The sequence below is a fragment of the Hermetia illucens genome, chromosome 3 (assembly GCF_905115235.1).
Source record: "Hermetia illucens chromosome 3, iHerIll2.2.curated.20191125, whole genome shotgun sequence".
NCBI classification, from domain to species: Eukaryota; Metazoa; Arthropoda; class Insecta; order Diptera; family Stratiomyidae; genus Hermetia; species Hermetia illucens.
In genome coordinates, this window is record NC_051851.1 from 49826874 (window position 1) to 49854454 (window position 27581).

General features: G+C 41.4%; 1 protein-coding gene across 3 annotated transcripts; it reads right to left on the reverse strand.

The window, feature by feature from the left end:
* Positions 1-12: 12 nt before the first annotated feature.
* LOC119651587 (phosphoribosyl pyrophosphate synthase-associated protein 2) lies at positions 13-25584 on the reverse strand. Of its 3 annotated transcripts, none has more exons than XM_038055233.1 (9): positions 25417-25584; positions 12739-12858; positions 12560-12679; positions 12348-12504; positions 12032-12163; positions 11788-11957; positions 1204-1312; positions 983-1129; positions 13-696 (listed from the first exon to the last, which is right to left on the reverse strand). In XM_038055233.1, exons 2-9 carry the CDS (start codon positions 12813-12815, stop codon positions 538-540), a joined length of 1071 nt encoding a protein of 356 aa, XP_037911161.1. In that variant the 5' UTR covers positions 12816-12858; positions 25417-25584; the 3' UTR covers positions 13-537. The 3 variants fall into 3 exon arrangements, with proteins under 3 accessions (XP_037911161.1, XP_037911160.1, XP_037911162.1); XM_038055232.1 differs by having other exon boundaries at positions 25348-25584; XM_038055234.1 differs by lacking the exon at positions 25417-25584 and adding an exon at positions 25301-25324.
* Positions 25585-27581: the final 1997 nt, after the last annotated feature.

Consider the following 27581-nt stretch of genomic DNA (forward strand, 5'->3'; position numbering starts at 1 on the left):
AGAAAACAAACATTCATTGCTCTAACATATTTACTTTTCATTTATTGGTAATAAATTTTTAGGATAAAATATATGTATTTAGACAAGTTTTTTCTCAACGACAAAGGAGTTTCACTTTGTTCTGTGTTGATTTAGTCTACTATTTCATTGGAGTGATCTTAACAAAAACATTCATTCAGAAATACTTGGTACTGCCGGAAATTGGAATACTAAAACGAAAAGAGTTACACAACTCAACTAGCAGTTTTCATGCTCAACTAAAATCTTTAAGAATATAAGTGCAGACAACGAATTAAACTTTGGTGCATTTGAAGGCAGCTAGAAAGCTGATCAATTGCTTCGACATCGAAAATAGAACAAAATAATTCACATTCAAGATAAAATCATCAATAGTTCGTTGACAGAAGTACAAAATATATCTTTGCTTTGAAGCTACTGAAAATTCAAAAGATATTTCAACAGATATTGTATCTGCAGTTGTTGTAATTGTAGAGATAGACATATATAAAAATTGTAGACAATCTTCCAAAGATCCATCTAGTCTTCCAAAGTTACGTTTCGGAAAAGATATGACATTGACTCTTTGTTGTGAATTCGACGGATTGCTTCGGCGATTAAAATGGAAATATCAACTGTTTTGATTTTGTGGCACTGCATTTTCTGGATTTCGTGAGGAATGCTGTTTGTTACGACGACCTGTAATGTAAATTATAATTGAAAGTTTATTGGAAAATGTTGCTTTTGTAACATGGTAGATTTTCAATTGCAAAATGATGGATTTTTCCTTTCAAAATGTCTACTTCTTATGCGTCTTTTTGGAAATATAAAGCCAAAATCACGTACTGCCTTTGCATATATTTTCAAACCCTAATCTGCAAGGCCAATACCTCAAAGACGTACTAATTTTAAACCCAAATTCATATTTAGAAGTTGGTTTGCTTTAAAGACTGGGACCCTGTTTAATAAAAACGAGTACACTTACTTCATCAATAGGGGAATCCTCTATAAGTCGTGGTGCATCTGAACTGAGCAATCCATGTGTAGCTAAAACATAAATTTTATAGGCCCCGCGTTCTTTGAGAACTTCAGCGGCAGCGACAAACGAGTGAACATCGTCGATAAGGTCATCCTAACAAGAATATTTTACAAATTTATTTAAATGCGTATATTTTTAGTATGAGCAATAAAGCACTATATACTTACGACCATAATTGCAATCCTACCGCCTACATCGCCTACTACGTTAATAGGTGGCTTCTCCTTGGCAGGATGGCATGGTACACCTACTGATACATCCATAGTACGCGAACGGCTGTTAACAAACAATAAAAGAGAATATCATGTTGAAATACTTTATTCTATATTTTCCATGTTTCAATATAAAAATATAATTTCGGAGATGGGTTACGATTGTCAATTTTCCAATTGTTATTAGTTTGAAACCAGCCGCTTCAGGGATGAAAAGTTTTATGATTTTTTATATGAGACTTTGGGTGGGTTGAGCGACGTCATATTTTTATTATTCTGTTAAGGGAAAATCACACCGCCTTCTTAAAGAACTATTGTGCTCCTTTTGCTGGTTATAGTGTACCTATTAATCATAGTATCTCAAGCAAGCCTACCGTCTGGAATTTTAGTATATTCTCTACTTCCAGATCGTTCAACTTTGCATCAGGTATTAAGTGTTCTCCCAAATGTCTCGACCTACTTCGCGTAAGTGCCGGACACTGTCCCAGGGCGTGGATAGAGGTTTCATCCCACTCCGCACAAAACCTGTAGGCAGTGTCCATAGATATCCCTAGCTTCCCTAGGTGATAGTTTAGCCGACAGTGACCAGTGAGAACTCCCACTATGATTCGGAGGTTCCCTTTGGTAAGGTTTAAGCAATCCTTTGTGCAGATGGGTTCGTATCCCCCATAAACACCTTACCTGGTAGGCCCGCCCAGTTTTTCATTTTTTAATGTCATAGTCATGAAACCGTTTCCGATTCCACAGAAGGGTTCTGGCCCGTATAAAGACGTCTGCGCTCTCTTCTTGCCTAGTTCACCCACTGCCTCATTGCCTTCCAACCCAGCATGGCCTGGAACCTAGAGTGTGCAGACTTTGTTGGCCGAGCCCGGCGTATTCAGTCTCTCGAAGCATTCCCACATCAGTTTAGAGTTCACCTGGTTGGACCTAAGCGCCTTGATCGCTGCTTGGCAGTCGGTAAGAATGGCTATGTTCTGCCCCCTGTAGTTCCTTTGGAGATTAAAGGAGGCACATCTTTGGATATTTGGTTCAAGTTTCACATTTGGGAAATTATTTAAAACAAAAACATATATGATCACGCAGAGTTCTGGGTGAGGTTTTTTTAATTATTTTTGGTTGCTTTATTCATTTGTTTTATTTCGCTTAATGAGTATTTCCTTTCATTTTATTTTTGTTAGTTTATTTTTATTTTGATATTTTCTTCTCCTTTTTTTTCTCTCAACTTCAATGAAAAGTGCTTTTTGCAATGCAGAGATGAATGATAACAAAAATATATATATATATATATATATATATATAGGGTTTAAGGGTCCAGGAGATAGTATCAAAAGAATGATGGTGTGAATAGCTACTGATTATTTATTACAATGCATTCTATTTATATCCTAAATCTAATTACCCCCACGCGCTCACATCTACTGCTAGGTACATGCTGTACTTGCGGGACCCACTTACTCATGGTTTCCAGATGTGATTGTCTGGGGGTTCCCCATACTTAATGCAATGACCAGATGTGATTGTCTGGGGGTTCCCCATACTTAATGCAATGACCAGATGTGATTGTCTGGGGGTTCCCCATACTTAATGAGCGTCGCTCTAATTATACTCTACGTACCACACGGCCATTCCTGACATATCGCCAGTCCCTGGTGATGTAATACAATAAACATTCATATCATACGACAGACACATATTACAACAATTACATACGTATACACATAATTCTGTGAATCCATCAAATAAGATGTTAATTAGAGATTAAAATACAGGATATGCAAAACATGAATACATCTTATAAATAAAATACAGTAATCAAAACAAGAATTATAGCATCAAAGGAAGTTACATATCATAAATATAGTAGTAGAACTAAGTGCCAAAATAGAAGTTACAGTAGATAATTAAGAGTTACATATTATAAACGTGTCGTATAATAGGGATATTATAAAGACATTTTAATTATTCCACGCGATTTCTTGATCTGCTGAGATACTGTGTTCGCCTTCATCTTCTTCGTCGTCATCGGGTTCGAGGTCATCAGCAAACCCACGCCACGGCTTCATGTAGTCTGCTCCGGTTGTTGTTAATATTGGTCCTTCGACTTCACCGATCCTTTCAACTTCATACCTATCGCTGTCCTTTACTCTTACCACTTTGTATGGTCCTAAGAACTTGATGGCTATTTTTAGACCTGGTCCTCGTTGGGTTCTTCTGATGGCTACGACGTCTCCGACTGAATACTTGGTAGGTGGTCGGCGGTTTTTGTTGAAGTTTTTGCTATTTTCAGCCTGTGTTTTCTTAATTTGCTCTACTGCCCTTTTTCTGAGTTCTGATCTTGTATCTATGAACCTTTCTTGTTTGGCCTCTTCTATATACTTTATGATCTCCATATCTTCAGGAATTCTTAATTTGGCACCAAACATAAGCTCAAATGGGGTGGCGTTTATTGAACGATGATGTGTCCCATTTATGGCGTGTTGAACTCTCCTTATGAACTTGTACCATTTGTTAGGTTGGCCGAGAGAAACTTTGGAGAATACGGCGTTTGCTACCTGAATAACGCGTTCAACTTGGCTATTTCCTCGAGACATTCCGGTTGTAATAAGATGTAGATCAATCTTGTTTTCTTCGCAAAACTCGTCGAAATCCTTGGAATCGAACCCTCTTGCTCTGTCGGCGATGATGCGTGTCGGAGTGCAGAAATGTTGTTGCAATATGGAAAGTTTTCCAAGGGCTTCTTTGGTTCCTTTGGTTTTTGTGGCAAAAATCCATGTATATTTTGTGAATGCATCCACAATCACAAATAGGTATTTGTAGTTCTTGTTCGTGGATGGTAGTGGACCTACATGATCTATGTGCCAAGTGTGAAAGGGAGCCTCTTCCTTAGGGATTGGTTTGAGCAGCTCCTCTTGTTTGCCTTTCTTTCTTGAAGCTAAAATGCAGGTGACACAGTTGTTAATATAATGATCTACATGCTTTTTCATATTTTCAAATGCGAATTCTTCTTGCAATTTTTCCATTGTCTTTTTTGTGCCAAAATGACCGATGTCGTGAGCTTGCCGAATGATGTCATATCGCATTCCTTTTGGCACAACTAACAGCAATTTTTCGCTTTTCTTTTCGTAGAGCAGGTCGTTGTCCAGGGTATAATTTTTGTATGGCCCTACGTTAAGAAGTTTGCGAATTAATTGCAATTTTTCGTCGTGTTGCTGTGCTCGTTTGATCCTATCCAACAGGGGATCATGTATGAGAAGTATTGAATCCTGTCTGCTCAGAGCGTCGACGTGTTGCATCCTTTGAGCTGATCGATGTTCTATCTTAAAATCAAATAGCTCAAGGAACATGATCCACCTTGCGAATTTCGTTTTCAGCTCCTTGTTGTTCAGTGTCATTTGTAGAGCGGAACAGTCCGTTACTATCTTGAATTTAATTCCTTGCAGGTTTATGCGGAACTTTTCCAATGCTCTCACTATTGCTAAGGTTTCTAGCTCGTAACTATGGTAATTGCGTTCCGTCGGGGTAGTTTTTCTACTCATGTAGTAGACTGGATGGAAAGCATTGTCCTCAGGACACTTCTGGAGTAGAATCGCACCATAGCCATCCTTTGAAGCGTCGGTATGCAGCTCCGTTTCACGATTTGGCCTGTATAGTTGGAGGAGGGGTTCGCTCGTCAGAACATGCTTCAATTGCAAGAAGGCTTTCTCCTGTTCTGGTCCCCATTTGAAGGTGGCATCCTTGCGTAACAAATTGCTAAGAGGCTTTGCGATGGTTGCATACCCCCTAACAAATTTTCTAAAATATCCCGTAAGCCCGAGCAGGCGTTGTAACTGTTTGGTTGTTCTTGGCTGAGGATAGTTTAGCAAGGCTTCCATTTCAGCTGGTCCTGGCGTGATCGTTCCTTTCTCTACTATGTATCCGAGAAACTCTACTTTCCGCTGTAGAAGCTGAGATTTTTTCCAATTGAATTGAATTCCATTCTTTTGCGCTACCTCTAACACACGGGCCAATCTTTCCACTGCTTGATCCTCGTCTTCAGCTTTCACAAAGGCGTCATGCACGTAGATTTCCATTATGCCTTCATTGATGAGTTCTTGAAAAACATTCAGTATGAACCTTTGGAATGCAGCTGGTGAATTGCAGAAGCCGAAAGGAGCTCTTTTCGGGATGTATTGTCCCCATGGAGTGACGAAGGACAAGTACTTCTGACTCTCCTCAGATACTTCTACATGAAAGAAGCCATCTTGGAGGTCCAGCGTGGAGTGCACCACGGAGTTCGCAACTGAGTCTACGGCATCTTCTATAAGTCGCATTGGTTGTTGTTCACGTTCGACGACTTTGTTGAGAGGCTTATAATCGATGCATATCCTAGCGCGTCCGTCTTTTCGACGAGCAACGACAATAGCACTCGCATATTCGGAAATTCCAGGAACTACTACGCCTTTTCTTGTCCATTCCTCAAGTTGTTTTTTGACATCGACTTCATCGGCTGGAGATAGGCGCCTCGGTCGACATGCAATAGGCTGGGTGTTCTTTAGCCTAATTGACATTTTAACCGAGGTTTGAGGAGGCATATTTGCAGAATAATTTTCTAATAACTGCCTAATTTGCTCCCTCCTTGCCTCTGGTACCTTGATAATTGCTTGACGGACCCCATCTTTAGCTTCGCTTAACTCTTCCTCAATAAGTTGTACGAAGTCGTTGCCGATGATTGGTTCTATTTGTGGTCCTTCCTTACTGAGAAAAACCCTGGCAACGTCGAGTATAGGATCACCTAAGAGGATTCTTGATGGTAAATTTTCTTCTGGCACTACGGTATATTTTAGTATGTACTCTGTGCCATTGATCACCGTTGGTATCCTTGCACTTCCCAATGTCCGAATGAGGCCACCAGCTCCGCTGAGTGTTCCTTGTTCGCCGTTCAACGGGAAACGATCTCCGATGCGTTTGTAAAAATCCTCTCTCATTACATTGCGATCTGCGCCACTGTCGACTTGGCAATTCTCGATAATTCCACCAATGTATGCTGTAATCCGACTGCGATTACCACTTTTGTATTGCACGTGGTTGATTTTAGGTGCAGAATTGTTTTGTGTTTTTCCTTTGTACTGGACGAAGTTTCGAGAACTGGCCTTTAGGCCCTCCTTGAAATTAGAAGGTCGTTCCTGGACTCCTGATTGTCCTAGACCTGGTCGGGTTGCTTCTAAAGTTGCCTCGGTACAGTCTTTTCGGAGGTGCCCGTACTTGTTGCAGTTATAACAACGCTTTGTACCTTGTCTATGGTGGTACCGACGTTGATTATGCTCCTCCGACTCCCGAGCTTTCATTTTTTCATGAGACTCAAGTAGTTCCATGAATCGCAGGCGAGATGAAGCACCAATAAGTGTCAATTTAATAGATTGGTCATCCGTTACACCATTGACGATGTATTGCCTTATCTCGTCTTCGTCCAAGTTAGCCTGAGATGCTAGTAGTTCCATCTCTTGAACATAAGCCAAAATAGTCTCATCTCTTCTTCTCTTCCGCTTGCTTAGAGCTTCATGTATGTCTGAAGATTTGACACGTTTTCCAAAGGATTCTATCATACGTGTTTTCAACTCTTCCCATGATATTATGCCTTTTTGACCATCGAGCCATTTCCGAGCGGTACCTATTAGTGCTCTTTTTGCCGCTATGAACTTCTCTACGGGAGACCAAGCATGAATTGTAGCATCTTCGTCGACTCTAACGATCCACGCCCGAACTGACTGGGTTGGAGAATCAGCACTGTATTTCTGCAGTTGTTCCATAGAGACTGACAGTGGTACGCGCCTAAGGACTTGCTGCAAATCGGATAATATTGTTCCTGCGTCAGACATGCTGCCTGTTGGTGTTCGATTAAGCTGCGAATACATCGCCCGGTTGTCTGCGACCGGTGAAAATCCAGAACCGTTGGCATCATGGCGATTTTCCTGATTGTTGTTCGCCGTGAGGATGCCAATAGAATTTCTATGAGTAGCTTCAGCTGTGACCATAGAATTCGATTGATCCTGTGTTGGAGTTGAGGCTGCGACCGTCCCTTGCTCTGTCCCGGCCGTCGCTGCTGCTGCTGTTGCTGCCGCCGCCTGCTCTGTCACAGCCGACGCTGCTGCTGCGGCTGCTGCCGCCGCTGCTCGTTCTGCTGCTGCCGCTGTAGCCTGCTCTGCCGCGAGTTTATCCAACAGCAGACGCCGCTCGTTTATCCATGATTCGCGTTCATGCTGCACTCGAGCCAAAAATTCTCGATTGCTTTGAGCCTCGTTGCTGCGTTCTGCCTGCATCGCTTGAAATTGCTGTCTAAGTTCGGCTAAGGCGGATGAGAGCTCGTTAGCTTGTCGCTCGGCTTCTTCACGACGCTGTTGTTCCTGCTGAAGAAGCTGTTGATGTGTCATTGTTGTTGCCTTGGTGCTTCTTGGAGGCTGGAAGCGCGACGGGGCGATTATCGATTTCTTATGATTTTCAATCGTGATTTTTAATTTTTTCGCACTCACAGAAACCACTTTTAGCACGATAATCACATCTATTTTCACGTATATTGGCTATTAAACAAACACTATTATTTAACTTTTATACAACTCGCGAGTATTCACTTGCTGCTCCACGAAGGAGGTCTCCACGTCAAGGAGATTTATTGCTCCACTAAGGAGATATGACGGCTCCACTTAGGAGAAATGACGGCTCCACTTAGGAGAAATGCTCCACCAAGGAGAGATTACGGTATTCGCGAAGATTTGTGCACCAATCAACGCGAATATTAATCAAACTTCTAATTTACTACCTTAGGACGAGCCCCCATATAGGGTTTAAGGGTCCAGGAGATAGTATCAAAAGAATGATGGTGTGAATAGCTACTGATTATTTATTACAATGCATTCTATTTATATGCTGACCACATTGCCTCCTACAGTGCTCTGTAGTGTACCGTTACGGTCTTGAATGAAGTGCTCTAACACACTTCAAGGCCCTGATCCAATATGGATTGTTGTGCCAACGATTATTATTATTATTCTATTTATATCCTAAATCTAATTACCCCCACGCGCTCACATCTACTGCTAGGTACATGCTGTACTTGCGGGACCCACTTACTCATGGTTTCCAGATGTGATTGTCTGGGGGTTCCCCATACTTAATGCAATGACCAGATGTGATTGTCTGGGGGTTCCCCATACTTAATGCAATGACCAGATGTGATTGTCTGGGGGTTCCCCATACTTAATGAGCGTCGCTCTAATTATACTCTACGTACCACATATATATGGTTGCCATTCAATCCTTGGTGGGGCATAGCGCATCAATCACCGCACACACGTCATTGTACACGATCCGCTAAGATGCGCTTCAACTCCTAGTCCTTCCTGGGATGCGACAAGTATTTTTGGTGTGATCTACTCATCGGCCATTTAGGGAGATTGGGTTTCACTCCATAGCGTAACCAGCAGCGGAACTGCCGCCCCTTTTTAATGTATTACCTGTCGATTACCACTTCCGTCTTCTTATCACATCGTGCCGGGCAACTGGCTTGTGCGCCGACCAAGTTGCTTGTTAGAAATAGTGTTAAGCCAGCATACCCCAATCACACGTCACAGTTGACGACGGCTTGGGACCTTTGAGTGACAGTGGAGGTTACATTCCATGTGCTACTCCTATACAACAATATAGAAAAAATTCTAACACAGATCAGCCTCAACTTGATCTTGTTGTTGAGATAACTGGATTTCCAGATGCTGTTAATGCGTCGAGCAACATCTAGTTCGGTGCCACCGTCGGCAGAAACCACGCTTCCTAAATATACAAATTAATCGGGAGAGGGTGTTGACTTCAATACAACTTTCTTTGCCTCTCTTTCCCAATCCAGAGCCATTTGACTAAGTTTCCCGATCTGGTGAGAGAGCAAAGAGATGCCATTAGTATAGTTGTGGTCTTTGAGGAAAAATGTAGTCCATTAAACTCCTCCCCGTCCATTGGACTAGACAGCATTGGGAACGTCACCAATAACAAAAAGAATAATATTAGTGACAAGAGGCAACCCTGGAGAACTACCTCAAATTGCTCTCAGATTATCAGGATTTCCGTACGTGTGGAAGTAGCAGATCTGCAGGTGCAGCGTCAAGCCGAGCCGCTTTACTCCGTTAAAGTGCATTGCTGGCCGAGATGATTTCTCTCTATTTGAAAGAGTTGTCTTCAGCTGCTCGTTATCGTGGATGAGGAGTCTCTAATAGGACAATCTTCCGGGATGATGGTGGCCCAATGCTCATCGATATTCCCAAGCGAGTTACTCCCACTCTCAAGCGACGGCTGGATCATACAAGCTCGATGTTATACTTGGGGGGTCGCACCTCTCCAACCCTGCGAGACCTGCTCAAAGAATGCATTCTTCTCCACTATATCCAAAATCCCCATCGATGCCTAGCACGGTATAATTATGATGTTCCTTATCCTGGGCCGGCATCTTGCAGTCAGAATCCTGTTAGAAACCGGCCCCTAGTTCAGTTACTATACCGGCTTCGTATCTTTTACTACTTGGTTTTCTAGAGTACAAAAGCACATTGCCATTGGTGTGGCAAGGAGAGGAGTGTTCTCCAGAAATCCATCGTCTCGCATCGCAATCTTCATCAACATCATCATCATCAACGGCGCAACAACCGATATCCGACCTAGGCCTGCCTTAATAAGGAATCTTGGCGATCTTAGGTGCAGAATGTCCAGCCTATATCGCTCAAATTCTGGCCCGAATTGAAAAAAACGAGCATTCTGGGGATCCTCGATACCGTTGCCAAGGAGGAGCGTCCATACATTACATAAACCAATCATAAGTCGTTTTCGATGTTAACTTTTCAGTAGCAGTAAAGTCTAGAAAATTTCAGGCTATCTGGCCACTAATTTCTATCTCTTTTACTCGCCTTTTGTGTCAAGCAGGGAGGACTTAATGTATTTTTAATCCCAAACTTTTGGCTTAGTTATTAAAAAATATAATCAAATTACTAATATTTTCAGGCAATAAATGCCGGAATGATGGAGGCACCAAAATTATGGTAAACCGTATTACGCGGCGAAAAAATTATACTATGTGGTGACTATTAGTACGTTTCCTGCGATTCAATTTACTTTTGATTTCAGCATCTCCTCTTCGGAATTATGAAATCTGATAGCTACGTTGAAGGCCTCGATGAACTTCCTTCATCCATAAACCTCAGATAATGGAACATAATGTGCATCGCGTCTGAGAATAAAACGGCTCATTCAGGACAATCTGCTGTTTTTCCAATCCGAAGCGATAAAATGTTTCCTTTATTAGCCATGTCTTGTAAGGAAATGCGTTAGGTGATGATCTAACACCCCGTGTCTTTCCTCAATCCATTTCTCAATAAACAGGGTCAATTTATAGGTCTCGTGGCCCTCTTTGGAATTCTCTCACTGTTACTGCCATCGTCTGTTCAGCTCATTCCTAGTAACTCTTTGGAGGTCCGAAGCCACTTCAGTCGAATTTACCTTCCGCCTCTGGTCGAAATAATGGTTCGTTGCAAGATTTAAACGATTCATTTCTGCGATGAAAGGCGCTATTTTCCTGATAGTATCGTATACGCGCTGCGCACTATCACTATGATTGGTCGATACGCCCAGACAGGAGCTAAGTTCAAGCAGGATAGATTTCACCATCCATGCAAATGGTAGCCTGCTTTTTCTTCTGATTGCGACATCAATCTTGCTAGAGATGAACTAGCCCTTGTTGCCTGCCTTGCATAGTTCAGGTGTCCTTTGAAGTTTAGCTTAGTATCAATCTAATGATCGATTTTGAGACGACTTCATGCTCATTAAAGCGCATATCTACAGAATGGTTTTTCCTTTTATACGTACGACAGGTTCAGTTTGACATAATTGGATAGCATGATTGGCTGCACTTCTCAATAGTTCCCCGTCCTTTGGGTTTGTGCATAAGGTTTTTCGATTTTCTCAACTCGCTAAGGGCCCTTCGAAACAAGGCTATGAAAAGTCCTATTGAAAGAGATCGCTAAGGTAGGGGCACGCCTTCAAGATTGTAGCAATTTGAATTTAACCAAAAGCGGATTTCGTTCCTACCAAACCGCTAACAGTATGCAATTGTTCACGAAGGACGGTAGCTATTAGATTAAACGCGGCAACAAATTTTGATTAAAAACAGAAAACGAAAAACTTATACAAGTACCATCAGATTGTCTTCATGTTCTTTTCATCCGTCATTCGTCTCATATGAGGAGAGCGAGCATCTCAAGAGGTAACTCTCACCGTAAGCAGCCAGACAAAACTAGTTTAGCCAAAGTATTTTTAATCCAAACACAATTGACTAAATTAAAAGCATTCCATTCCATCTACCGCTACCATCGCGCAGAAATTACTAAAGATCATCGCTTCCCGGCCTAAATCCACGACCATTTCCATGTCACAAGCAACTTTTTCATGCTTTTTAGACGAATTTGTTCGTAAGATTCGTTTTGTGAATTAACTATACTTCTAGCTGCTGTTCATAAAATTTATAGACCTTACCTTGAAGGTGGAGGAGGAGAATATCGTCCATCGACCTCATCACTTTCAGATTCTTTTTGTTCACCGTGAATAACTGCGATTCCCAATCGCAAACGTTCGGCATATGAAGTAGCTTTTTTCGCTGATCCAGGATTCCGTGCAACAATAACAGAATTCCGATAGTCGGGAATCTGAGGGGACCAAAAAGATTGGGGGATGTATTATTTCTTTTTTTATTTTTAAGACCATGTTGAAATATGCTTACACTCTCTTGGATGTATTGCAATAAGAATGGTGAAGCTCTTAAATTGTCCACTGGACAATCGAAAAATCCTTGAATCTCTTTCTGATGTAGATCCATAGTGATAATGTGGGTTAGGCCGGCTTTACACATCATCTAAACATTTAATAATTTATCGTTAGAACTTCCTGGTATTCTTTCGTTAAAAATATTATAAAAATACACAAATTTACAACTTTAAAATTGCATTGGTTAAGCATGTGGCAATCGCAAAACTAATAGTTTCTAAAGAGCCATCAAAAGCAAATGAATTTTTAGTATATGAGAAGATGTTCATTACCTTAGCTAACAATTTCGTTACGATGCATCCTCGTTTCCTCATTTTGCATTGCTTTGAATATGGTAAGTAAGGAATGACACCAACTATTGACCGAGCTGATGAAGTTTTGCAAGCATAGGCCATAATCAACAACTCCATAATATTGTTATTAACGTCCCTATCAAAGTTTACTTAAGATCGTGCCAATTTATTGAGTTTATAGTCATATTTACTTAGTTCCCGTTTGAATGATGTAAATATCTTTCCCTCGAATTGAATCGCCTATTTCGACCATCGTTTCACGATTTGTTTTATGATATACGGAGCATCCGCCGCTTTTATAGCCTAGTCGACTAGACAGTGTAGTATATTTTAGTATCACTTTTAGCAGGAAAATAAACATTGAACTTACTTTGCAACCAAATTGGCTAACTCCGGATGAGAGTTGCCATGTATTATCACGAATTCCGCGCTGGATGAGACATCCATGTTGTCGATTTTTAATCGTTTTGGCGGCTGGAGGCTACCAAATCTGAAAAATTAGTTAAACATTTAAGTATATTGCATATGAAAGTAATCAAATAAATTCGGAATATAGCTTTTCGACTTTTCTATAAAATTTGCTTAATGGAACGTGCAGTAGATATAATAGGTGTGTCTTTTGCTTAGAAAAGAATTTGAATTTATTGCTATAATTTGAGTGAAACTAGGTGCGTTGAAATTAATACACGTGCAAATTATAAGAACATCTTATATACAGAAATAAGATTATAAATAAAGCTCCAGTTATTTCCATGATGAATCAATGGAATGGACGTCAGTGAATAAAGTTGGAAAGTATAAACAAGTTAGAAACCAGAAACTTGATGTTTCAGCTGTGGAAGGTGTAGAGGATTATCCATGTATTCATAGCTCATGCATGTGCCATATATGTATTCATCTGTTCTTCTTCTTTAGCCTTGTCCCGTTCAGTAGCGGAGTTGGCTCGTGTTGATTGAATGTGCTATTTTTATTAAGGTTTTGTGTTAAACAAAAAAACCTTAATGAAATCGGTTTACTTTCTTCTGTCTGCCTGCCTGTCTGTGCGTGACACGCATATTTCTCGGGGACTGTAGAAGCGATTTGGGGAGGAGGTCCCCATACATGCAAAAGAGGGATGTATATTTTTTTCACCAAATATACTCATATGGGGTATCAAATGAAACGTCTCGGTTAGTACTTTCCGAAATTGGCCTTAGTTTTAACATTTGTTGGAAAGGCGGAGAGTTCGGGGGGTTGAAAGTGGTCATTTGTTTAACGGGGCCATTCTCAGAAACTGCCCAACCGAAAAATTGAAAAAAAATCAGGAGGCTATATGTTGGCTAGGCTCCGAAATACCTCCCTTTAAATATATTCAATAATAGTATATTACTAGAATTTTCAGTAATTGGCTCCCTTAAGTCCATCCTGGCACCACGAAATATGTAGCGTAATATACAGCTTGATCCTACCAAGTTTGTTGGAAATCGCATTATTACTAACAAAGTTATAATAGGTCACCAGCTATTAGGACGAACGTGACTTCAGCACTTCATCGAAGTTACTCTGCATGAAGTAATTTTCTTAAGACAGTTTACCATTTGCTGATAGTATTGATCTCAGATACCTTAATAGCGTAGTTCCCAATAGGTAGATGTCACTGGCAGTGATAGGGATATGTATTCATTCACGATATAATTTTGACAGCAGTAGGATCTCCACTTAAATTCCCAGTATCATGCTCCATGTTATGGTCTACGACATTGCAAAATTGTGAATATAAGGGAGGTTTCCAACAAACTCACAAAATAAAGTAATAACAATATTAAATTTTATTTCAGTAGTTATCAAAGTGAAGGATACTTTTCGGCCTAGATGGTATATAGAGGCGTCGTCATGATCCTTATAATTGGATATTTTCTGAGAATGGACCCTTGACTTTAGTGGCATGGGACGTTTCGCCAAAGTTCCAATGAAACATTTTCGTCTCCATTACCGCAAAGTGCCATAGATAGCGACATTGTGGTAAATTTCGGATTTCGCTGATGCATAGATCACAAAGAACGCCAGCTGTGAAATACCATTTAATCCAAATTGTGCTGATACGTGAAGCATTTTCATAACGCGATTCACTATTGACTGACAGCATTGATTCGAGATATCTAAAGGTAGATTTCACCTGCGATGTGGTGAAATCCTGTTGTTGCAAAGTAGTGTTCCTCTCATTAACGCCACCAGAAATATTTGATATCTTGTGTGCGTCAGTGTCGGCTTTTGACAAGTTGTTACATGTCTCTCTTGCCGTCTTTAGTGTACAGTTTATTGTAAAAATCGTTGTAATGGACCGCTTAAGTAACAGTGATCACTTTCTCCGCTTTCCGGTTGGCATTCTTGTAACATTGCCGATCGGTCAGTGTTTCATCGATGAGAAACTTATACTAGAAGCGTTTCCTTTCAAAGCCAAATATCTCGGTTGATGAACCGGTTACCACGCTCGGTGACTGCGAAGGTTGCTTGGGTCGCTTTGTGGATCATGTTTTTAGCTTGATTCGTTCGTAATGGTAAAGTCGCGTAAGTGAAATAACTTTTTCTCTTTCCTCATGAAATCGCCACTATTTTATTCGCGGAGGGACATCTGCGCGCGTTCCAGCGTTTCTCATGCTGTTTTATCGGTAACTTGCGATGCGATGATCTTATAGGAAATGATTTGGCAGGAACGAAGCCTTTTTTGAGCAAGAGCGACGTTGGAAAATCATTTGCAACGTCATGCAGAAAATATCGACCATGATTTTTCCAACGTAGTTTTTTTTGAGTAAAAATCATGGTCGTTAGGAGGTTTTTATAATAATAACCACCTGTTCCTGTCCTTGCGAATGATTTGCTGGTGAAAAATTTGCCTAAATAATGATTTGTGCCAATAAAGAGGAGCATAATGGAATTACTCTCAAAACAAATCGCTGAACAAAATTGGGCACATTTAACCTAAATCGGATCATTCTAAGTAAGCTAAGTGAATTTCATGCAAAAATTATGTAGTTTTTCTTCATTTAATGTACATACAGCGCCCGACAAAAAATGTTCGTACTCAACACTTTTATTATTCCACACCATTTAGTCTCGGCTAATGATGTCTGTTTTGGGATTCAAAGTTAAATGTTGTCAGATTTAGTTCAGTATCAGTTTCCTTGGAGAGAGAGTGAAACCCCTCATTTTGTGTGAAAAAAATGTCAGGAAGGAAAAAACTTAAGTGTTCAGAAAAAGGTCCGTATTCTGGTTTTGGGAGAACGGGGTGATAGTAATAGGGAAATAGGAACAAAAATCAATTATTCTGAGGCATTAGGTATTATTATTTTTAAAAAGTATGCCAGAGATGGCAGTCTGCGAGATAGATTTGCAACTGTTCCTCAATTACGTACTGAATTGCTGAAAGACGAAAATGTGTCAGTTAGTGAATGAATTCGGACTCATAGCTCGAAGACCAGCAAAAAAGCCGATTTTAACGAAGGCTATGCTCGAACAAAAAGCTGAATAGGGCATTGAAACGACGTGACTGGACTGTGGACGATTGGAGGCGAGTTGTGTTCTCTGATAAGTCTAAATTCAATTCAGTCCCCAGTGCGAAAAAGAAAAGGAGACAGATTTGCCCCCAGTGTGTTGTATGAACTGCACGACATTTTCCCTCAGTAATGATGTGGGGATTCATAACATCTAAAGGAATCTGCATTTTTTCATTTTTAAGCGGTGTTGTCAACGCAGAAAAGTACAAAAAAGTTATCGATAATTGCGTTGTCCAGACGGTAGGAGCACTGCATGAGCACTTTGATGAAGTAATGTTTCATTACGATTCGGCTCCGTGTCATAGAGCTCGTATTGTAAGTAAACAAAATTTTTCCCGTGTCAATTATTTTATCTGTTTTATTCTCAATACGGTTCTTATTCACAGGTAACATCTTGGAAAGAGAAACTTGGCATACAGTCGCTGCCAGGGCCAGGAAACAATCCAGATTTTAACCCCATAGAGAACTTGTGGGCGTTCATGAAGCGGCGACTGCAACAAAGATCGATAAAGAATAAAACAAATCTTAATGAAATTCCGGACGATTTTATTGAAAATTTATACCAATCGATGCCCGCACGAGTTGCAGAGGTGATTTTCTTCTAATTTGACAGTTATAGATACCTTCATTTATCTACTTTCATTAAAAAAATCATTTAGCAAATTGTTTGTGCATGTGTTTATTTTCGACGTTTTTAAGGTTTTGTGTGAAACAAAGCCTCTCTGTCTTTTTGTCACACCCGATTTATTCGGAAACGGCTTGACCGATTGTCACGAAAATTGGTAAGAGTGTGTTATCTGCTGCTCCCTGGCGGCTCCCCATACATGTGAATGGAGGGTGCAAATTTTTTTTTTCTCAAAATGTGGTCATGTGTGGTATCAAATGAAAGGTCTCAATTAGTACTTTTCAAAACTGATTCTATACTTGATATTGTGTGAAACATAGGGGAGTGAGAGCTCAAAATATGACTTACAAAAAGTATAACAAGTCTCGTTCTCAGAACCTATCCAACCGAAAAATCTGAAAAACATCACAACGAAATATAATATAATAGTAGTATATTTCCACATTTTAGAAATTTACCCTCCACGTTTTTTTTGATAAATCTGTACTTATACTCCACCCCTCCACACCATACAGTTCTAGAGCAACCCAATGAAGTCGTCACCCTTTCTCAATGTGTACCCAATCCACTACTATTCGCTACAACTAAATACATATGTAGACTACCAGTGTCCCATTTAAGGGAGTAGTGTGACATACTAAATATACCTACATTACGAGCAGTTGTACATCAAAAGATCATGCCTGAAGCGACGAGCTTCTGATTTCTAGCTTGTTCAGTTTATCATCTAGCCACTGCCGGTTACGCTCCTAATTATCCCTTTCACTGATATTTGAACCGTATGCTTAAGTGATTCTTAGATATAATGTGAGACCAGAACAATGATTCCTAAGATAGAGACAAGAACAATGATTCCCAAGATATATTGAATTGCAATAGCGTTCTCTTTTTACTTTGGCTTTCATGAAATAGCAGAGGGAGTGCCAGAAGCAAAGAGGAGAGGAATACATGAATATTAGCCCCCCTACAATTTCTCTACACAATCTTTTTGTTCTTTATTTCTTAGTTTATTTTTCGAGGGTTTCCATTGATTTTGTCGCCCTTTCTTAGAGAAAATCATTAACTGGTAGAGAAAAATTACTCCTGTGTTTATTATTTGAATTGAAAGCAGACAAAAATAAAACAAAAGCAGGCAACAGCATCATCTTCTCATTTCTTGGATAAATATATTAAAACAGATAAAATTTTATTTGAATAATGATGGAATAGGTAAACAGGAAAACTTGTGACACCACCAGATCATTCTCAAATATGTATTAGCCAATAAATACGTGATAGATTTGAATAAGTCACATTTAGAAAGCATGACTCCTAAACTTTAAAGTATTCAAATAGATATAAGCTGTTCAATTTCATCATATTATAGATAAAAATTAAATATTTGATTCGAAGAAAAATTGTGAGAATTTTAGACATATGTTGACAAACAACGACGTATAATTAATCTACTTCTCTGGCTGACTTGAAGCTCTTCAGCAATTATGCAATGTTTTCCCAACTGTGTAGGTGTGGACCTGAAAGCGTACACCAAGATTACCAATAGTAACAATTTGTATCAATGCATTGGGATGGAATGTTGCATTGTTGATATTGAATTTTCATACAAATAGGAAAATATACCAGGAGTGAGCAAGCAAATAATGCCGAAAAAATTGAATCCATTCGCGGGGCTCGGTAAAGAATTGTGAAATTGAATTGGGAGCGATAGACGTGTAGACAATGTGTGATGCATTCTCTTACCGCAAAGAATATTCGCAATCGTCTGAACTTTGCCAATCGGCATCATTAAGAAGCGGGAAGGATACACGAGTGAGCATCGTAGGACGATTCAGTAGTGTTTATCATTTAAAAAGAAAGAGCCGAATTTCGAGCAGCGCTCTGGAAAAGTGCTAAACGTAAAGGAAACAACTAATGTGGAGAAGCAGAACCAAAGAGGACACTGGGATGATTTAACGGTCAAAAGTTGTATGACTAAGATTTATGCGGCACGATGGTAGAATCTTCTACAAGTGGGCAGATAAGTGTTCAAAGTCTTGGAAAATGAAGGTCGTAGAGTCAAATGTAGATGATTATGTTACGAGTAACGACACGGGGCATCATTTTGGAGCATCATGAAAAAGTAAGCAGTGAGAATTTGGATGTCACCGAAACTATAGCGAAGAACAAGCGGCAATTCTATTGGGCTAATGTTTAGGCTCAGATTGAATAAGATTATTTGCAAAAAGGTCGAAGATACTAAGAGGAAGAGGATTTATGAGCTTGGAGATCTTGTCAAAAGCGCAAAGTAGTTTTCTAGTAAAATCTTTGCATCACTTTCTGCACGGAGTCAGTCTAGTGCTAGAGTTAGAACAAATCGGGTCGGTTATGAATACGCTTCGAATTGTACCAGTTGAAGGAATTGTTCTATAATGAATTGTGCAGTACGGTTATCTAAGTTAGTGTAAAATAAACGGTTAGATTAAAGCTATAGAACGGGTTTTTGTTTGGTGCTACGCAATCCAGTGATACGAGCCTACGTAAAGCAAGTAGCGTAACTAGCGTCGAGTACGAAGAACGTAACAATTGGTGACAGCGGCAGGATTAAGTAAAGCGGAAAACGTAACCATATGAATGGTTAAAAAACTAAAACTAAATGTTTCCCTGCAACTTCCTATTCAGGCGAGCTCACTTAATTGTGATATTGACGTCATACACATTTTAAAATGCACAAATTTCACACAAAATGTAAAAGTTTTACCTTCTATAACTTTGTTAATAATAGTTGGATTTCGTTCAAAATTTCCAAATTTATGCCTTATGTTATTCCTTCTGCAAGTGCTTGTGCTTCTAGCATGAACTTAAGGGGGGTTGCCGGCTAAATTTCTAAAATATGCTAATATACTATTATTAACTTTTATTTGTGCAGATATCGGAACGCGATTTTTTTTAGATTTATCGGTTGGGTAGGTTCTGAGAACGAGACCTGTTACACTTCTTGGGGGACATATTTTGAGCCCTCACTATGCTACGTTTCACGCGATATCAAATATAGGACCAGTTCCGAAAAGTACTAATTGAGCCGTCATTTGATGACCCAATGGCCACATTCTGTGAAAAAAATATTGCAATCTCCAGTCACATGTATAGGCAGCCCCTCCTTAAACCTAACACAAAATGACGCCACTTGCTATGTCCTCACCACTTTTCGTGATAATCGGTCTAGTCGTTTCTGAATAAATCGAGTGTGAGAGACAGACATCGAATCGATTCTAATGTTTTGTTTCACACAAAATCTTAAAAAGGGCTGGGGAGAACTGGATTCTTCATAAATGGAATTTTAATATTTCACTCGAAAGTCAATTATTCTCGCTAATTATGACGGCAGCATCTTATTTGCATGGTTTTAAAAGCAATAAATTTGCGCGAAGTTTGAACTGCTATAACTTTGCCGATAATGGTCAGATATCCATGAAATTTGGAATGTGTATACGAAATATTTTGCTCTAGCTGAAGTGCTAGGATGAATTTAAGGGCTTTTTAAGTCAATTTCTAAAAGTTGGTAATGCACTATTAGTATGTTTGTTTGAGCAGATATCGGAATCGAACATATTTTGAGGTCTAGTTTTCATCTAAGTGCACCACTTTGATTTTTTCGAATTTTTAGGTTGGGTAATTTCCGAAAATGAGTCCTCTCATTTTAAGTGTCTACATTTTGACTCCTTACCCGCGCACAATTTATGTCAAAACTAAAAGTACCAATTGAGGCCCACATGTCTATATTCGACAAAAAAATTTTCCACATTCTCCCTTTGCATGTATGGTGAGCCCTCCTTTAAACTGCATATAAATTTATGTCACCCACTGTATGCATGGGATTTCATAGTTCCCATATGCCCACCGCATTTCGTTCGGATCGGTTTAGCTGTTTTGAAGAAAAGTGCGCGTGACTGACAGACAGACAGTAAATCTGTTTGAACTAATAAAAACTTGTTGTTTCTTTCTCGTTGGTGTGAATATATATTCTTGCAAATACCGATATTTCGGGAACCACTTGTTCCCTTCATCAGTGCTAACAAGTTTGTTTGGTTCCCGAAATATCGGTATTTGCAAGAATATATATTCACACCAACGAGAAAGAAACAACAAGTTTTTATTATTTCAAAGAATTAATCGTTGGAAATACCGCATAATTTCACTCAGACAGTAAATCGTTTTTAATAAGGTTTTGTTTTACACAAAACCTTAAAAATGTTCCGCCCGGAACGTCTCATCATAGGGTCAAAGCTCTTACAAGACAATGATCCTGCCAGTCCTAATGTATTCTTCGGAAACCCGGGCTCATAGCAGGAAAAATTGTCAACTCTCCGCTTCGGTCGAATAATTTTTGACTCCCTACATGAGGATGAATGTTTCCCTAGCCTATATAACGACGAAATTTATAAGGGATACCACAACCGTAAATCCAGATGCTAGATAGCTTTTAGGGATATCGAACTGGTGGGCGGTCAAAGGGTAATATAGGTCCCAGGGCGAAACGTAGATTGTGCCTGCTGAACAACAGCTCTACTACCAAACCCTATCTCCACCTCCACGTAGTGATCGCGCGTTCTTTCTTCATGAAAAACTGCAGATGGACTAGGATGAAGGCGAGTCTCCCGCGCCTTAAAACGGGACAAAATCTACCAACTGGTCCTCCAGGTTGGGTAGGACTAACAACCCTACACGGAAAACCGATGTTATGAAGCCACAGAAGGAGTCTTCTCGGACAGGATGGATTTCAAAACGACGAACCCGACAACGGATTAACGATTTGCGCATTTTCTCATGGAACGTTCGCTACCTGTACAGACCGAATGCTGCTGAGCAGCTAGCCGATTCCTTGTCCCAATATAAGGCTGGTGTAACAGCATTGCAAGAGATGCGATGGACAGGGACTGGTTTCCTGGAGAAGAGCCGCTACATCATATATTATAGCAGCCATCCAGTAAACCATGTGCTCACAGTAGGTTTCTTAGTCAGCCAAAAAATGAAACTTGCTGTTATCGGCTTTGAAAATATAAGCGCGTTTGCGAGGCAAGTTTGGAAATATAAGCCTCATAAACGTTCATGCCCCTTTAGAGTCGGAGAGGATACCTTCTACGAAGCAGTTGAGCGGACCCTCGAAGCCTGTCCCAAGTGCAATATCAAAATCATACTTGGAGGTTTCAACAGTCAAGTAGGGACGAAGCCGTATTCAGGCGATACGTCGGCTCCCATAGCTTACATAGAGATGCCAATGATAACGGACTGCGGATTATTCAGTTAGCAGTATCGCACGAAATGATTGTTGAAAGTATCTGGTTTGCACGGAAAGCGGTGAGAGATGAATACTGAAGCCATTCACAACACAGCCTTCCGCAACACCTATAAGAGGGAAATGGATGCCGCAATAACCACAGTTAACAGGGATCCTGGAGATGAAGCATCAACAAATGATCTTCACAACCACCTGAAGAACGTTATGATACGGCCAGAAAGATACTTGGCCCCAACCGCAAGGAAAGTCGGAACGGCTCGTTAGACGATGAATGTAAGCTAGCTACGGAACGAAGGAATGCCGCATACCGAGTAATGTTACATTCTCAAAGAACGCGGGCACGCGCAGAGACTTATCATAAACTCCGTCGAGCGGAGAAGCGACTTCATAGACGGAAAAAGGAAGCCTGGGAGAACCAACAAATCAGTGAACTAGAAAAGTACAAGGAGAAACCGCACTAGGCGCGGGTTTTACCATCATGTCAGCAGGATGAAGGCTTATACACCTCGATGCTCCTGTCGAGACAAAAAGGGAAATCTGATTTCCGACAATATGGACATATTGGAGCGATGGGTCGAGTATTTTGATGAACTGCTGAACAACCAGAATATCGGCGAGTTGGAGGTCCCGCCAACTGAAGATGACGGACAAATTCTGCCACCGCCAAGTGTAGAAGAAACAATCCGTACAATCCACCGGCTTAAAAACCATAAGTCGCCAGGAGCTGAATTGGTAAAATATGGAGGCGATCAAGCGGTTCGTCAACTGATGCTCAAAGTATGGGACAGCGAATCAATGCCTGACAACTGGCAACGAAGCATTACCTGTCTTATACATAAAAAGGGGGAGCAATTATCGAGGTATCACGTTGCTGAGTACCATCTATAAGAAATTCTTCTTTATCTTGCTAGGCTAGATAGCCCATACTAAGGAGCCTTCACTCCAGGCAAATCAGCAACATCAGATTTTCTCTCTGCGGCAAGCGATGGGAAAACTGTTGGAATATAAACATCAGTTGCACCATCTTTTCATCGCCTTTAAAGCCGCCTATGACAGCGTAGCCAAAGTAAAACTGTACATGGCCATGAGAGAATTCCAGAAAGTATCCCAATGAAATTGATAAGATTGACTATGCTGATCCTGACCAATGTGCTAGGACAGTTAAGTCCTTGAGGGTTTAACGTGAGCACCTGTCTGGACGACTTAATTCCACGGTCTTCTTAAGACACGGATTGATTTTGTGACCACAATCAGAGCCCCGCTGAGACAAGCACTCCACTCCACTCGATACCAAGTGCATGGTTTGGCATTCATACTGGTGGATGCAAGACCTACCTAAATCTCTACCGAACGCAACGCAACACCACGCCGAGGCCCGAAGGTCTCTTCTCGCTTGAGCATAACCAACAACCCCCATGAAGCTCCCACTAGGGGGCCAACCGCAAATAACCGAGCTGTACTCACATACAACGGGAGTTCACCCGAAGTATGAGAGTGCAGGGGCTATCTCGGTTCCCATGGTGAGGTCTCGTGACTAATTTGCCACTTCAGATGAGTCCCCGTGCAGACTCGGATCTGATCGCCCTGATTAGGCCTTTGGAGCATTCGCCTACTGCAACACGGCCGACAAGCCAAAGTGAGTACAGCGTCTCCCGGTGCCACCACTATGGAGGTTCTCCTCGGGTACTCGGAGGCACCATCATCTTCAAGTCCACCCAACTACTGGCCTACGCTGACGATATCGACATCTTGGGAATAACATTACATTAACAGATTAGGCCTTTGGAGCATTCGCCTACTGCAACACGGCCGACAAGCCAAAGTGAGTACAGCGTCTCCCGGTGCCACCACTATGGAGGTTCTCCTCGGGTACTCGGAGGCACCATCATCTTCAAGTCCACCCAACTACTGGCCTACGCTGACGATATCGACATCTTGGGAATAACAACGGGAGATATACAAACTGCCTTCATCCACATCGAGCAGGCGGCAAACGGGGCGGGAACTCGGGCTGCACATTAATGAAAGCAAGACGAAGTACACGGTGGCAACGTCAGCGCCAATACAAAAAGAACGAACAACATCGAATCGAACTGGTCAAACGGGAAGAAGTAAGATAGGATAAGGAGGCTATCACTTTGAGGCCGTTGATAATTTCTCCTATCTAGGGGCGGAAATTACAACCGATAACAGCTATGACGATGAAAGCGGCGCACGGTTGTTGACAGTCAACAGAGCCTATTTCTCACGATAGTGTCAAAGCTCTTACTGTACAAGACTATGATCTTGCCAGTCCTTATGTATTAGTTGGAGACTTGGGTTCTTAGCAAAAAACGAAATGCTAACTGCTGGCCGCGTTAGATGATGAACTGGTGGGCTTCGGCGCAAAAGCAATTGTTATGCTGTTGATGACGGTGGAATTTGCTATTGGAACTTTGATGTTAAGACCAATCTTAGCTGACAAGTTACTATCAGCGTTAGCATGAGCATGTCACCAAGGCTGACCCTTTTGCACTTTCTGCGCGAAGGGTGCAAGGTCATATCAATCGCAAAGGTCCTCTTCTCGGACATGATCAAAGTAGGCTATGTCATTTTTCCAGCGCAACAGTATCGTCTCCGTTACCTCGAAGTGGCGTTCATTGTGTTTTGTGGTGCGTAGTTGACAAAAGGAGTTTCCATTCGCTTCATATTCTCTTTTAAAAATCCGTCTTTATTGGGTATTTCTTTTCGGTTATTGACAGAAATCTTTCGTTCTCAATAAATAACCTTTAAAGCTGAAAACCACAAAACATTTTGTAACAAATATAAATCAACATTCCTCCGTCAAGGAATGGAGCAGGTGCCGTGGAACAGAAGTTGGAAGTGTAGACAATCATAATTCTCGTGTTCATTAAGATACACAGATTCAATTGGCAAATCAGAATCACAAGCAAGAAACAAAGCTTTTCGTTACTGGGTGCCTTTATCAGGGGTCGCCAACTCACGATTCCAGGACAGAATTAAGATTATCTCGGAATCATTAAATTCCAAATTAATTCATCCAGCATAATTGGCGTGAAACAGTAAAATACACATGAAACCGTCCGATCCAATCAGTAACCAATTGGGTTCTCTAGCCACGCCGCGGGCCGATATTTCCCAGCCTTATCACGGTCTGGTGGCCTCTCAGCCGCTTATCTCAGATCTATTTACTTTCGTGTTAGCAGATAATCCACAACGCGGCACGAAGCTGCACGGTCACGCCGTTTTCCTCTAATTATACACTTTGCACGCCAATGTAACTCAATATGCAATTACACGGGCCATTGGTTTCGAGATTTTGCTGATCAACCCACAAACCCGATAATTTTTCACTGAGAAATATGGGAACGCGGCGGGATCGTCATCTTCTAGATCCGCGGCATCGAGCCAAGTTATCGAGACTCAGAGTCAGAAGCATGCTAATAGCAACAGCGGGGCTTAGCGTTGGAAACATGCAAGCAATAAGCAAGGGGAATACCTGGAAGCAACAGGAAAATCAAAATTTCTTGCTAAATTCAAATTTACTTGTTCCGGCTGAGTAGCATTACAAGTTTCTACTTTTTCTTGTTTGGCTTTGTTCCCAGAGCGACTTACATCAAATGAACTGAATTTGGGAATACGCGGAAGCGGTAATCGATAGGGAAATGGAAAAAAAAGTTTCACAACACTTCCTTTCCGGCAAATTATTAAAGCTTAGTTCTGCACTTTGTAAAACGCACGTAGAAAAATCACTGTCTATCAAAACGGGATGCGCGATTCTAGTGGTTTCCCGATAGTTGATCTGTCAAAGTGAACTACATTACCGACAAAAGGCCATTGAACAATTTTTGTGACCAGCGTGTTATGGTTACGCTAGTACGTTCTAGATGGCTAATGACGTCACAATGTTGAATAATAAATTTAATTTGTTTATTATAATGGAAATCTATTTCCAAATTTTTCATATGTTTTGAAATGGAGAACTTAAAATCATACTTCAATAAATATTCTGCATTTTAAATAAATATGTACATTCACTGTAAATGTTCATCTATGTATATAATTTCCATTTTGTTCGTACGCGGAGGGGTAGAAAGGGACGTCCACTGTAATAAGTCGGAGGTTAAGCAGGCGGGTGTGGGATTCGCACCCGCTAACACCGTCCCTCGTCTTTCCAGCACCAGCCCCGCGGGGAAACTATTTAGATATTACTTCGTGGGGTAGGTTTTCCTTTAGGCACTCGCTTTTCTGTTCCTTTTTGCTTTCCTGTTTTAGCAACTCTCACTATATTTTTATGATTACGAAGGAAACTATATTCTCCGGGCTCACGCTTCAGGTTCAGATTCCTCCTTTCCATTCAGGACCTTGGGCAATGTGTTACGTATGCAACAACTGTTGCCCTGTGGAAGATCAAACACTACGTGTAGAACTGATTTTATCCTCACAAAATTGGTTACACTTGGGTAACAGATTCATAACGTTTATTTTATTTCACACGTAAATGTAACAGCGAGTTTTTACACTACGAGATGGTTGAGCGTCCGTTTCATTCGTAGGTTAGGTTGTCTTCTCCTACCTTGAGCGCCTCTGGCGGATAACTCTGCAACCCCTACGTCACTCCCTCCACAGGGATGCCTTCATTACGATGATTCTGAAAATCGCAACACCGCCGGCGAAAAGGGGGCACACCCGCAAGTTAGGCGGAGGCGTCATGATGGGGAGCGGACTGCCACGAAAGCTTCTTTCAGGTGTGGCGAGAGTCAGCTACCAAAGGGTGCAGCCAACGTTGATGACTGTGCTGCGCTCCTACGATGGACGGCTACCGGCGTCTCGGCTGAGTGGAAATGCTGCACATCCGCTGCTGTCGCGAATGTTATACTCCGCCTCGCTGATGTTTGATGATTTGGTCGATGTAGGCCAGCTTGTGAATCTGGCAGTTCAACCAGATGGTCTGGCGTAACACGTAGTTGAACCAAAGGAGTAGCTGGTAACAAACAAAACCCAGCGGGTTGCCTCGCGCGGATAGCAGACGGAGATGACTGAAACAGTGTCATATAAGGGTCAAACTCCTCGGCCGGAAGGAACGCTGGTTTGAGCCTTTTAGTCGACGCATTCATACGCATACTGTTTATTTCGACTGGACTACTAACTCAGCAGACGGCGCCCCGAGGTCCTTTTGGACACTGTCTTCATGGCACATGGCGGATGGTAGGGGGTGGTACCGGTTCGGTGACAGCCAGTTAGATTCGCTAGCAACTTGAACGAGGCGGATTCAAACTGCGCGCCCTGATCCGTGGTAACGATGCTCGGTACACCATAGCGTGATATCCAGATTGAGCAGAATGCTTCGACCACTGACTTCACCGACTGGTCTTTTAAAGGGCAGACCTCGCGCCAACGCGAAAACCTGTTGAGCATGGTGAGTATCGGAAACCACCTGACCGAGTAAATGGTCCGACGATGTCAATGTGAACCTGCTGGGACCGCTGGTCGCGCATCGAAAACGGTTGGATGACGTTTTTCGTGTCCCACTTTCGAGCGCTGGCACTGCGCACACCAGCGCGACCACTGCCGAACGTCGCTACGCATCCTAGGCCATAGAAATCTCTTCTATATTGCCCGCAGAGTGGAATGAGTGCTCCGGTGCGGATTACGATAAAGGAGGGTCGATACCTCGGCTCCGCATACTCCCAGAAACGACTTGTCTGGGCGCTGGAAAAGAAACATCGCACCAAATAATTGAACCTTGAATGGTAAAAGGTATCAGTTCCAACGATATG